Genomic DNA, 13314 nt, shown 5'->3' with positions numbered 1-13314 from the left:
ATGGATTCTTTATTCAAGTATTTAATTATATTTATAGAAACTTTGGCATTGTTGCCATGTGCATGGAGCGACACCTATAGCGCACAGATATGGACCGAAAGCCATGTCAATCTCGTGGACTCCAAATTTTTGAGTTTTACTATAGACCCTAAATATCTTTTCACTTCCAGTAACAACTATAACAGGTGAGACTTTTATTTTTAGCTTAAATAGCTCTTAGCTTAAAAGCTGCTAAATCAGAACGCGATTTTTACCGAATATATTTTAAACGTATTATACCAAAAGCTTTCAAAGTAATTTTTTAGGAACGAATAGTCATGATCAAATTTAAGTCGTTATCTCAAAAAAAAAAAGATTTTTATTTTCAGTGTTGTCAGCTACAAGTCCTAAATTTTTATTTTTATTATACCATAATACTTATAAAGTTGGCCGATAGAAGTTTTAATTCTCCATACACTGGCAAGTTATAATTATTTGAAAAGAATTTTTTTGTTTCGAATTTAAACTTTCTTCCAAGCTTTTAACAGTGTCATAAACCTATCGGATGCTAAATTTATTTTAACTACCAATCTCCAGTCATAACTTCATAGATGCGTTTTTTTTAATATATGTGTTGTCCCTATTTGTCCCATGGCATGAAACCAAACCGAATAGCACTACACGACAGACAGAATAGGCAATGTATACAATCAATTTAATACAAAAACCTTCGATTCGGACATTTTTGGAAAATAAAAATACTTTCATAAACGGAATTCTAAAACAATTTAAATAATATACTTGTAAATTATATAATTCTTATCAAAAACATTCAGGAGGCGCAAGACCGATGTACGTGGCGATCTTTGGGGCAGGCACTACCTTGCAGTTAGCGTCTATTGGCTGACATGAATGAATGAATGATTGAATGAACGTTAATCATCAATGAAACAGAAAATTATTATTAAACGACTCGCCAATTAATAATGACATAAGACACGAATAATCTGTGATAAATTTATTATATAATAGCTAAGATTTTATGCTTATTTTCAGTAAACATTGCCTTTGTATGGCGTCCTCTTTGACACCAGCGTACCTTCGTATAGCTGGACCATCCACATCTCGCATGGTCTTTGATAACTTCACTATTTATATGGACAATTATAAAGACCACGATAAGCTCTTATCGCCGATCTCCGGTGGAAGAGACCGGCGAATGTCTATGAGTCATAAGCAGTGGGGAAAGTTCGTCCGTTGGGCGCAAAAGACAGGATTCAATTTGGTGTTCGCTTTGGATAATGAGGAGAAAATGGCGTCCGATATGTGGGATCCTCATGCAGCTCTCGGAGCCCTGACGGTGGCGGAAAAAGCAAACGTGAGCGATGTTGTCTGGCAACTTGGTTACGGTAAGTGTTGCCATGTCACTAGTAGCTTTGACTAGTGACTGCAATAGATATCTTTAATACACACGAATTTTTATAGGACTACTAACTTACATAAATTAAAAGTAACCATATCAATAATTAGGTTCTGTTATGTCTATTGTTTCTGCAGATGTTAATGCTAGTACTGATGTATTGACATTATACATCGGTACCAGCATTAACGTACGTACGAAACGATAAAGTCTCGTCTGTGTTTAAAGATTTTCTCAGTCCATGACACGTTTGGACTCCGTATCTTTAAGGACGCCATTATACCGGATTTTAATCTGATTCTAATTTGGATCATATCGAACACTTAAGGAATTCTTTTCATGACGCAAAAACAAGTCACTTTAAACAATCCTTTATGGATTATAATAATAGAATGATAAATATAGTAATATCTATACTTTTCTCTCTCTATGACTTCACCTATGCTGAGGAAGCGAGACAGGTGTTCTCATATCTGCTCCACAATCTACTTGTGCGTTTCTAAAATAGGCTCAAATAACTCACACAGAATAGCCTTGGTTAATCCTACACCTCGAGGTATTTAAGTTCCTCTTACTTTTACTGTGGGTAAGTTACTAGCGACCAGGATCCGGTAGATGTCATGAAGGAAGACGTTCACTAGAAGGACGAATAACATAGTTAAGAGGCCTATGTATATATGTACATGATATGATGACGATAAAGTCTTCCTGTGTACTAAAATCACAACAGCCCTCTACCAGGTGCAGCATGATGATGATAAAGCTTCACTCGTTACAATAAGGAGGGAACCAGTTAACGTGGATGTTTTACTAACTAAACTAACTTCACAGAGTGTACCAACCAGACAATAGAAGAATATTTAAATGACTTGGAGACATTGCGAGTGATCGTGGAGACATTTATCCCGGCCAAGAGGGCCTCGTGGCGAGTGGTAGCTGGAGATATAAGTCCTTGCCTTCAGGCAAACTCCAAAAGTGACTTCAAGGACTACGTCACGTTGTCCAACGATATGTTGGACGCCATATTTCTTAACGGGTGAGTATGATGTTCTTAATCCTGCATGGATCAGATTATAAGATGCGTATTTACCAAAATTTATTAACGCTAGGAAATTATGTAAGAACTATAATAACCTACGATATAGTTAAGATTGCAGTAAGTCTCTGGATGCAGGAAGCGCAAGATTGGTCATTCTGGCGATATTTGTGGGAGATTCGTGAGAAAAAAAAAGAGTTAGTCTTTACTTTGCAGTCAAAGTAGAGTTGAGTAGCCATATTTTACATTTGAATATTTCCCTAGGAACTCATCAGCAATTCAATTGGAGAAAATGTCGGAGTCAGACCGCCTCAAACTCCTTAAGTTCCTAAGCAGAAGTGAAACTCCTTTGTGGCTGACGGAAAAAGTCCAGCCGCAGTACAACGAGTTGGAAAGAGCAGCCGACTGGCTCGCTAGCCTTGGCTACTCTGCGAGGAACGGCTTCTCCGTGCACTTCAGGGAGCTGGTGGAAGGCGAGCTTCACGAGCCAACGCTGGTAAGATCTTCTGGTTACCTGGATGGGAAGGATTTGGGAGAGGATTCTGGTTGGTGAAGATGAATGCCAATGCATTGTAAAGAGATCTTCTTAACTGGAAGTGGGACCTTTCTTTATCAGGCGATGGACTGTGAATTCACGAAACGCCAAGGAGTTATGATTCTCCTCTTTGTACTGGTTTTTCAGTCAGCGCCGTACACTTCTGTCTACACCATCATTAACATAATTCACTGGTGGACATAGGCCTCCCCCTTTTTCAATAGAACTGATATGAAATAGGCCTAGATCCATCGTTTTTTGATGACTTAAACATGGTCATCTGTCAACTGTTTCGGACGTCCTTCACTGCGCTTGTCGGTCGGTGACTTTCCCTCTAGAACCTTATACTACCAGCGGCTATATATCTTCTATGCGGTATGTGGCCACCTGCTACCACCTCAACTTGCCAATCCTTTGGGCCATATCTATTACTTTGGCTCGTCTACTAATGTCCTCTTCTCTGATTTTATCTTTTGTACAGAAATTTCGAGCATGGTTCCATCTCCTCTCCATGGCTTGTTAAGTTACTTACTATTAACACGTTCACTGCGGGCCCAATTTTGAAGAACTTTCAGCTGGTGCGGCTGAAGTCGAATCAGCCTCAAGCTGAACTTCCTAGTAGTGCGGTTGAGGCCTTTTCTGCCTCATGTTCATCAATATTTTTTTACAATATTGAGTCAATGCTTTGCAGACAAATAAAAAGCTATATTTTTCTTTGTCATACTTTATACGGTTGAGTGTAAACAGCCGCCGCACTAGAGAGAAAACACGAGTTTTACGCGCCGCACCAGTGCAAAGTCTACCATGAGGCTGAATTGACCTCAAGCCGCAGTGAACGTGTTAAGTAAACACTTAGTCTAGTCTTGTGATTTTGTATACTATATAAATAATTTATTTGATTATCAGAGCTTTTACATGGCGCTTCTATACAAGAACCTGGTAGGAGAGCGAGTGCTCGATGTGAACATGACAGTTTCTCAAGCAACCATGTTCGCGCATTGTACATCGCTGCGTCACAAGCCGGTATCAGGCGCCGTGACTCTCTACGGAGCTAACATGGACGATGAACCGGCGAGGTTTTCGATTAAACTTTCTAAAAAAGAAGACGGTGGTGATATAATGCAGTTTATCTTAGGCCATGATAATAAAGGGTAAGCATTCATTTATTCGCTTTACTTTTATATCATAGAGGAGGAATGATGAAGGGGTTCGACTGACGTATCTCGAAGAATGGCTCAGTTGATCAGGAGTGTCTACCATGAGCTGGTGGGTAAGGCAGGAGTGGGTCACCCTCTAGGTGGACCGATGACCTAGTCAAGCGGGAAGACATCTTTGGTAGAGGCTTATGTCTTGGTGTCTATCAGCTGGATAGTGATGATAAGAAAAACGGGATAGTTTTTAGAAGTAGGTTAGGAACTATCAGGGTATAAATGAAATAGATAGAATGGGTTTTATCTAGAGATACGAGAACGAAAAAAAATTGCGAAGCAGTAATCTAGATATTCAAATGACTTTTATTATTGCTATTCTAGTGATCATTTAAATAATGCAAAAGATTCACAACTCGTCATTAACGACAATAATATTTCACACGCCCTGCTAAATGGCGAGTAAAAGATAAATGATAAATTCGAAATCAATGTATTTGGAATCAAATAAGTAATTACCAAGGTTGGGAGAAGTCTGATCTGATCATCATTGTTATCTTTAGAAGGGAGGGAGGCTTTGCTTTTCAATGGGCCTCTATCAACTGACATTAATGCTATAATGTATCTTTAATTTCAATTTCATGTGAAATTTTTATTGTTGTTATAATTTATGATTTATATCTTATAAGAAAATTGCGTATGCCGGTTTTTAATTTCGGTTAACAAGGATATATTTTTTCTTACTACAATATAGGTGTTAAATCATGGATAAGGTTTTGGTTTTGAACAAGTTTGTTATGTTATAGAAGCCATTAAGACAAAGTTCTAAATTGCCAAACACAAAGTCACCAATCACAGTCACTAATTGTTCTAACATAACTTCTGAAGATGCCCCGTGGAGGGGTGAAACACGTGTTGAGTAATTTAACGGTGGCGGTTGTGTGATTCGCATTGTTTGCGCATGCGCATTTATCAGCGGGCTGGCGGGCGGTGCATTTGTTGCTCGACTGCCACTGTATATGCGGAAGTAGCTATATATTGGTCCTTTTCTTACTTAGGATGGACTTCCGCAAGGTAACGCCTGATTCCATTAAATATTAAAGTTCAAAATTGTTTTTCCAGAAACATAGTAGTCAATGGCCGAGCAATGTATCTAGAGGGAGATATCCGACCAGCGGTCAAACGTGTGAGACCTTTCAGAACGCTTTTATTAAATCTACCACCCAAGTCATTTGGCTTTTGGGTCCTAGCCAACACACGAGTTGATGCCTGCATTTACAAAGATGAACTTAAAAAAGAATTTGAGCTTTTTGAAGCTTTGCCGGTTGAAGAAGATAGTAAAGAAGCAATAGATGTTGTAAAAGCAAAACGGTCGATACGTAAGCGTGATGCAAATTCAAAGGAGTCAATTGAATTTTTAGATGAACATCATTCCAACACCGACTCCGAAGTGAAATCTGAACATAATTACTTACGAAAACAAATAGACAACTTAAATGAAGAATTGAAAAATTTTTATGACCTTGTGAATGAACGTTCTTATCATAGTAAAGACGAATTGCCATCCAGAACAAAACGCCAAACATTTGATGCGGAAAATGGAAAGAATCCAAATAAAAAAGGTTTCAGATCTAAATTGTATAAAAACGTACACGGAAAACGTTTTGATTTTAAACCAAGGCTTTTAGATAAGTTATTGCAGTTAAAAGATGAAAAACTATCTCAACTTGGCAAGTTCAGATTTAGAAAAACGTCTAAAAGATCTTGTCCAGATTGCTCCGAAGAATATATGGATGAGCGCGAAGAAAAAAGAAGAAAGCGCAGGAGTGCAGTAAGAGAACAAACTTTAAGTAGTTTAGAAGATGTAAAAAGAAGTAAAGTGAAGAAATACAAATCGTATAAAGAGAGTACAGATAATGAAATCGACGCGGGAGAAGATTATAGCTCAGTTGGACGTATATTTCAGAAGTTAAAAGGAACTATACGAAATTTTCCAGTAGAGATCGAAGAAGAGTTGATTAAAGCTGATGATAAAGATTTGAGTGACAATGAGATAAGTTTACACACGAAACTGTCTAACGATGAAGCCTTTATAGATATTCGTGATAAAACAAATCCTGGGCTTCTTAGGTCCACATTTGAAGACTTGGTCTCTCTGGTGGCAGATCTAAATAAGCACTTGAATAGATTTTGGAATACGTTTACTTTCTTGGAATAACAATCGTATAGGTTATTTAGATTAAGTTATAGATACAAGTTTCTTTATTTTTGACTGATTTATTGTAAATATATTTTAAGCATTAAAGTAATTTTGATTTCCATTCGTGGAATTTTATTCAAGTCGTGATTATTTCGGCTTTGTTTATAATTTGACTTTTGTTTACAACACACAGGTTTAGGATACTTACCAGTGGAGAGTCTTTTTATTTTCTGTAGATAATAAACTAGTAAAATTTTCTTTGGAAACATTTGGTTTAGTACTCGGTCAAGAATATTACTATTCGTTGACATGACGTTTAAAACGACCTTTATTGTAATGAGTGTTTTACTTGTTAAAGTGATTATAAGAAAAACTCGTCTGAGTTTTTTGTGGGCCCTTTTTAGATATGGGTGCGTTCGGAAACCTTGTGGCTTCAACGATGCCATTATAAATGAGTTAAATCTCAAGTCATCCGAATTCGTATCTACACTGAAGATCGTTCTGAATTCTCTTAGATGGTCGATAGTTTTATTAACGCTCAGTGCCTGAGCTGCTATATCGGCTCCTGCTAAACTGGCGAGAAGTGCCAAATTCGACATATAGGCTCCTGCTACTCTGGCTAGAAGTGCCAGAGGCAACATATAGGCTCCTGCTACACTGGCTAGAAGTGCCAGAGCCGATATATCGGCTCGTGTCTCGTAGAGCTTACCTATTCGCACTGCGGAAAAACTCTGTCTTAATGTAACACGTAATAAATGATCTAATTCCATTATGAGATATTTAAAAATATATAGTTTTTCATTTTAACTTTGTGAAAGACGACCAAATATGGAGGCACCGAAATCTAACATAAACACTGATGGTGGCCGCTCCAGCGACATACAAGCTGCGGCGTCATTTGCTGTGACTTTAAGTTCTTGACGAACCTTTTCTAGATATACTTCATAATAATTAGTCCATATTATTATAATGAAAAGATGACTTTTTGTATATGCAAATATGTTATGTAAGAGAGAACTCAACTTTTAATATATATATATGAAAATTTGTACCTTTGTTATTTATATAATTTTTAATGAGTAGAGAAAAAATAGTCAATGTTTTTTTTTTACTTCATCCAAAGTATAAAATTTTTTTGATCATGTATATATTGTTTCTCCTAAGGTTTTTATACGCATTTTTCCAGACACTAGAGTCTAGAACTGTGAAATTCAGCCGGTTATTCTTGAATAGGCATATCTCTTTCGCCCGGCACAAAAAGGTTAAAATGGCGTAAGACGGTACAATAATTTAATGACTCTGTGTTTGGCATTAATCGGTGTAACATAGCTCCTGAAGATGCCCCGTGGAGGGGTGAAACACGTGTTGAGTAATTTGGCGGTGGCGGTTGTGTAATTCGCATTGTTTGCCGCATGCGCGTTTATCAGGGCTGGCGGGCGTGCACTTTGTTGCACCACTACCGCTGCATGTGCGGAAGTGGCTAAATATTGGTCTTTTTCTTATTTAAGATGGAGTTCCGCAAAATTACGCCTGATTCCATTAAATAACTTAATATTTGGAGGGATATAAAGGGTTTTATAAATAAAACAAGAGGCTGGTGGTACAATGTAATTATTTATTATTTAACAACATGTTAGATGCTCCACTTTCATATTCACTAGATGCTCCCATGAAAATGGCGACATCCACACTTTGTACGTAACTATTGGGGACGAATAAACAAAGGTAACGACCGCGACAACACAGTTAAACGAATCTGCAGCGAAAGCCTACCTTACGTGACTACATGTGACGGCGTGGAAACCTAATTCGTATGGGATGAACCTCAGAAGTTCGGCAGTAATCACGGTCAGTGCCTGCGAACTGAAAGCCTATAGGACCGTCAACAACAAGGTTCCACACAAGCTCAATCTGATTTAAATACCTAAAAACATTTCAACAATAGACCCCTCCAATACTCACCCATAATCCTAAGTTAAAATAACCGGTTTAGTTATAACTTTAACAAGACAACGAACGTACGAACCAAGTTCGTATAGGAGTCGAAGTTTTATTTTTTAAATCGTTTTACACATCTCTTTAAACATTTAATTTTTTTTTATTATGGTAAACTTGCAAATTTTAACACTAGATGTCACTAATATTAAAAGCTAATGCATTCAAATGTAGTCCACGACGATTAAGATAAAAGAAATATCAAATCTGAAAAAATATTTAAAATTACTTGAGTCTAAGCTCGGTATGCAACTTTAGAACAACCTTTACCAACAAGTAGGAAACAAGAGATACAATTTCAACAAACGAAATTTAATACTTTCACACTTAATATGGAAAGATACTTGTTCTCAATGCGATAAGAAAACTTTTTAGTTGGGTTTATTATAAAGATCTTTCCACACTATGCATGAATATAAACGCGTTGGAGATCGATGATGCTGTGTGTTTAAAAGCTCTCGTGTGTGGTGCTTTAGTGTCGTTATCTCTGGTATTGTTTTGCAAATCTCACTGTTAATCAATTTTAAAACGGACCTCAGGGTCTATGGGACATTTAACTTGTAGAATAAGTCTGTTGATATTTACTTTTAGATCTATAAACATATCACTCAGACTCAATTTAATCAATAAATTAAATGTTTTTCTTCACCGTAAACATAACACCGCCGTGGCTACTATATTCATATATTCAAATCAAGAAATCTATTAAACTTTTGCAACAATTACTAACAGTTTATAACAAGGTCCAACTCCGTATTAACGTAACTCTTAACGGTAGACGACGAAGCTCCTTGAAGTGAATTATTTATATATGCCATAGTTTATTGTTTAATAAATTAATTGCGAATATATCCGCACGGTTCAATTTTGCGACTACCCGCGTCAAATGTAACCACTAGCGCCATCTATGATCGTCGTTCTAAATTACAGTATTCCGACATTAACATTGTCGATGTCTTGCTTACTACACATGGCCTGATGTAAACGCGAATAAAACTCCTGCCTTAATAAATACAATAACAATGAAATATACACCCCTAAGACGTGTCGAGATATTAAAAGAAGTGAAATACAGTCAGAGGATAAGAAACTACGGTACGGAGATGGTTTAAGATGGCGGTATATAAATAGATAATAATAGATAACAATATATTTCATTTACCCTGAGTACGAAAGTCATAAGATTAATTCAATTTAAACTGATTTTGCTTTTATAGAAATTCTATGTTTTGGTCGCGATAATTTGAAAATCCTTAGTAATGCTACGGAATCAATATAAACAATCATTAACGGTTGCGTTTATACAAACAATTTATATAGTTATATATCTATGCTACGCACCTACCTTGTATAAACCTCTATAAATTCACAATATATATTTATATATATTTATATATATATGAAAAAAACAAATTGTATTAACGTGCGATTGTAACCACTAAGTGGAGTGATTGACGGTTTAGTTCGATGTTGCATTGCTCGGTTTGTATCGTGGAGGTGTAATGTATTAGGTGCAAGAGAAATAAAACGAACAGGGATAATTTGATATCACCCAAATTCCGTAGTTGCGCAAGAAGCTATCACATAACACCTAACAACGTTATATCCGCTAAACACTGAACACCGAAAGCATACATAGACAGGATTTACAAAGCGCGTAGGTTATATAAAGTTTAAAGTTAAACGCTAATCGAGAGAAAACGACACAAAGACACACACATTCAAGAGCCTCCCCACAGCACATGCACACACCGACAGTTAAGGATTAGGTTTAAAATTAGTGACAATTAGCGGAGTTTAACTGGATCCGTTTACTTTATACCTAGCCCTCGCTACGTACCAAAATAATTTTTCTAATCCACTAACACTACGTAATGAAAGTCAACAACGAAGATCAGAGATACACTACCTAGAGATTTGAAGATTAGTCGAAGCTAGGAAGGATTTAGATAAGACTTAAGATATACACGCTAACGTACGAGAGATGGTCACGGATGAGGAAGTATATTGGTCGTGCGCGAATCGTACAGGAACCGAAACGGGTCGCTTACATCTATTTATTGTTTATTTCGTACCACTACCAACCGCTACGAGCAACAGTTCAGCTAGAGACGCCATGACGGCGAAAGAGCTAACGAGAAATATATAGGTCCTACTCTAGACAAGTACATGGCGAAGATTCAAAATGCCTTAACGATATAAACATTGCAGAAGAAGAGTAGCGATAGACTGATCAGATCGCTTCAGGAGAAGCCATCCAGTCTATCAGCAAGGAAGAATTGATAGCTGATAAACTCCATATGAAGGATGCTATGAAAATATAGGATGTGCATAGACAGGCGAGAAAATATCTGAATCTTATCTGAAAATATACGTTCTGTGATATTTACATGGTTGTATATCGAATAGCGTTTCTGATATAGATCATAAGGGATACTTGCTAGGAAAACTAAACGAAGCTCGTAAAACTTAAGTTTAAAAAGCGGTGAGATAGGTGACCGAGAAACATTAGCCTGAAGGTGAAGATACATGATGTGCTGATTGGATGTTTCCGAAATTGACGTTATAAAGGTGAAAGTTGCGAGTGAGGTCGGTAAGATTATGGATGAGAGATATATTAATTTAGTTAAAGATTCAAAGTAGAAGATCGAAGCTAAAGTGAACAGTAGGGCGCGAGCGGGTCGACCGCGTCAGCGCGGAGCGAAACTTTTACTTTATTTATATATCACAGCTTTTGACGATAACAAATCTTTTGCATTTGCAGCTTACGTGGAGATAAATATTCGAACAATCGCCTTGCGAGCCCGAGGTCCGACATACCCGCGCAGTAATCGCTCGAAGATTTCGCTCGCACAAACATTAACTTTACCCCTAAGCATAAACATCGATGGAACGGCTGAGCGTCCACTACACTACGTCTTAACACGTTACTCTAAACGAACATCGATCTTACTTTAAAACATGCAGGAACAAAAGTGACTATCAAAAACTGGAGGTCGCCTCCCTCCCTAATCGTAACCGGTAAGATTATACCTATTTATATTTTCGATGTGGATATTAAGGCTAGGTCCGCTTCGGGTATACCTAAACGAAATTCACTAACACGATACCGAACACAGCGGAAGCGCATGCAAAAGATTTAGAGGCAAAAGTCGGAGAACTCGAAGTCGCAGGAGGAGAGACAGGTGAGACAGATAGAGATATAGATATAGAGATAGAGATAGAGCGAAGAGCGGAAGCCACACGTTTACCCTTACCGGTAAGACATCTAAATCGACAGATAAGCCGAGTGGAATTTGGATGAAAACAAATATTTCCGGCCGAATACATTGTTATTTCAATGTAAGTTGTCCCGAAGGTGAGAAGTAGACAGAGAGTGGACAGTCAGAGTGTGGCGAAAGCTTACATAAATCGCTTCCCTATTTTCTATTAATTACACAGCTCTATTTGCATTTAAATTTATTATTCTTTACACTTAAATAACAATATATCACAAGCATCAACATATTGAAGTGGGTTTCCACGTGGGTTTTGTCGAGCTCGATAAGGCTCTCCACAATTTCTCTATGAATGTATAAAAATATTATTGCTCATCGTGAAGCACCAACGCGCCGCTAGCAAACTACGTTCCGAACCAAATTTAAAATTCGAATCTCTCCTACGGTGTGAGGGGGTTTCCGAATGTTTCCTGTCCTTGGCGGGTGGGTTTGTGAAACGTCGTATCAATCAGCCGGAAAGCTACATCATGTATTCAGGTTAATATAACAAAAGGTTGCGACGCGGAGACGGTTTCGCGTGTTCACTGCATCACGCACTTGCTTTCTATTTGAGATTTCAGCTCGTTCACTTGCGTTTCGATCGTGTTCTTCAGTTCTGAAATTGAATAATATTGTATTATTAAATAATTAAAATACAACAAGAAATTTATATGAAAATTGTTCAACTTCCTTTTGTATTAGAAGGTCAATTTTAATAGATTTCATTGTTTTTTAAAATTCTTAGCCTATAATAAATATAACATATTTAAGGGTGATTATTTCATTTTTATTTATTACTTTTATATGTTAGTTATCATCACCAATTTCTCACCGCAAGACATAATCCTCACCCAAAAAGGAGTTAAAATCTGTCGCCTGATATCATTCTCCGATTCTCTAATATCTGGTAACAGTGAATCAAAGCACATATAAGATGGTGCAAAAGTAATGTCATATTGTGTGTGCTTTAATTTTTACAAATGGCGCCGCGGATCTTCTAAGCAAAACAGTGTTCCGAACAGGCGGTAGTTTACTACTTATGATGTTAAAATAATAAACGATTTAAAAGCGCGTGTAAATGCCTCCTTATATATATTTAATTACACCAAGTTAGTATCAGCAATTTGAGCCAGATATTAAAGTGGGGGACCACAAATTAGGCCATACGAACTTCTAAGTTAGTTAATTATATATAAATACTAGCTGATCCCGCAAACGTTGTATTGCAAAAAAAAATTGATATTTTAATTAATTTAAAAAATAAGGGTTGATCGTAGAGGGGTGAAAATTTATGGTTGTATGTATTCTTGTATGCTGTATCATAAAAAAATAAAAACAAAAAATTTCGTTTTTAATTAATAATTAAATTTTTAAAGTGTGAACAACCTTCATCACTTAGGGGTATAGAAAATAGATAGTAGCCGATTCTCAGACCTACTGAATACGCATATTAAATTTGGTAAAAATCAGTTAAGCCGTTTCAGAGGAGTTCAAGTTCGAACACCGTGACACGAGAATTTTATATATTAGATTAGTTGTAAAGGAAATATTTAATTATTATATTAAATGTCTACATACTAGTGAACTCGTCCTGATCTTCAAGCTCCGCTTCAGCAGCCAACTCCTCGGGTGTCTTCTTCTTCCTCATGAGAGGATTATCTGGCTCGGCCTGCTGCTGTTCCACCATTTCTTCCTTCTTAGGAATTTTGTACTGAAACCAAAAATTTTTAAAATTTATTAAAGG

General features: G+C 36.9%; 2 protein-coding genes across 3 annotated transcripts in view; one reads left to right on the top strand and one right to left on the bottom strand.

Annotated features, from left to right (window-relative positions):
• LOC137925802 (heparanase) lies at positions 1–6336 on the top strand. The gene is made up of 6 exons (XM_068769261.1): positions 1–185; positions 1036–1388; positions 2231–2435; positions 2700–2931; positions 3877–4121; positions 5241–6336. The coding sequence occupies exons 1-6, from the start codon at positions 1–3 to the stop codon at positions 6334–6336; spliced, it is 2316 nt and encodes a 771-aa protein (XP_068625362.1).
• Positions 6337–8690: 2354 nt separating this feature from the next.
• cpx (complexin) overlaps positions 8691–13314 on the bottom strand; it is a 284362-nt gene continuing 279738 nt past the window's right edge. For both annotated transcript variants that reach the window (XM_068769439.1, XM_068769440.1), the window contains exons 4-5: positions 13149–13281; positions 8691–12186 (exon numbers count right to left, since the gene is read on the bottom strand). In XM_068769439.1, the coding sequence (XP_068625540.1) occupies positions 12113–12186; positions 13149–13281 (207 nt within the window). In that variant the 3' untranslated portion in view covers positions 8691–12112. The remainder of the gene's footprint in view (positions 12187–13148; positions 13282–13314) is intronic.

This window comes from Battus philenor, unplaced genomic scaffold (genome assembly GCF_028537555.1).
Source record: "Battus philenor isolate CCGP_79_NKW_IND1 unplaced genomic scaffold, ilBatPhil1.0.hap1 SCAF_28, whole genome shotgun sequence".
Taxonomy (NCBI): Eukaryota; Metazoa; Arthropoda; class Insecta; order Lepidoptera; family Papilionidae; genus Battus; species Battus philenor.
Note: the sequence above shows the minus strand (reverse complement) of the source record. Positions and strands in the feature narration are given on the sequence as shown.

Bases quoted from the DNA above. Each gene is read 5' to 3' on its own strand.
- LOC137925802 (XM_068769261.1), top strand. From the start codon at position 1: ATGGATTCTTTATTCAAGTATTTAATTATATTTATAGAAACTTTGGCA. The intron at 1,389-2,230 runs GTAAGTGTTGCC...CTAACTTCACAG, and splicing joins TGTCTGGCAACTTGGTTACG to AGTGTACCAACCAGACAATA. The intron at 2,932-3,876 runs GTAAGATCTTCT...TTTGATTATCAG, and splicing joins AGCTTCACGAGCCAACGCTG to AGCTTTTACATGGCGCTTCT.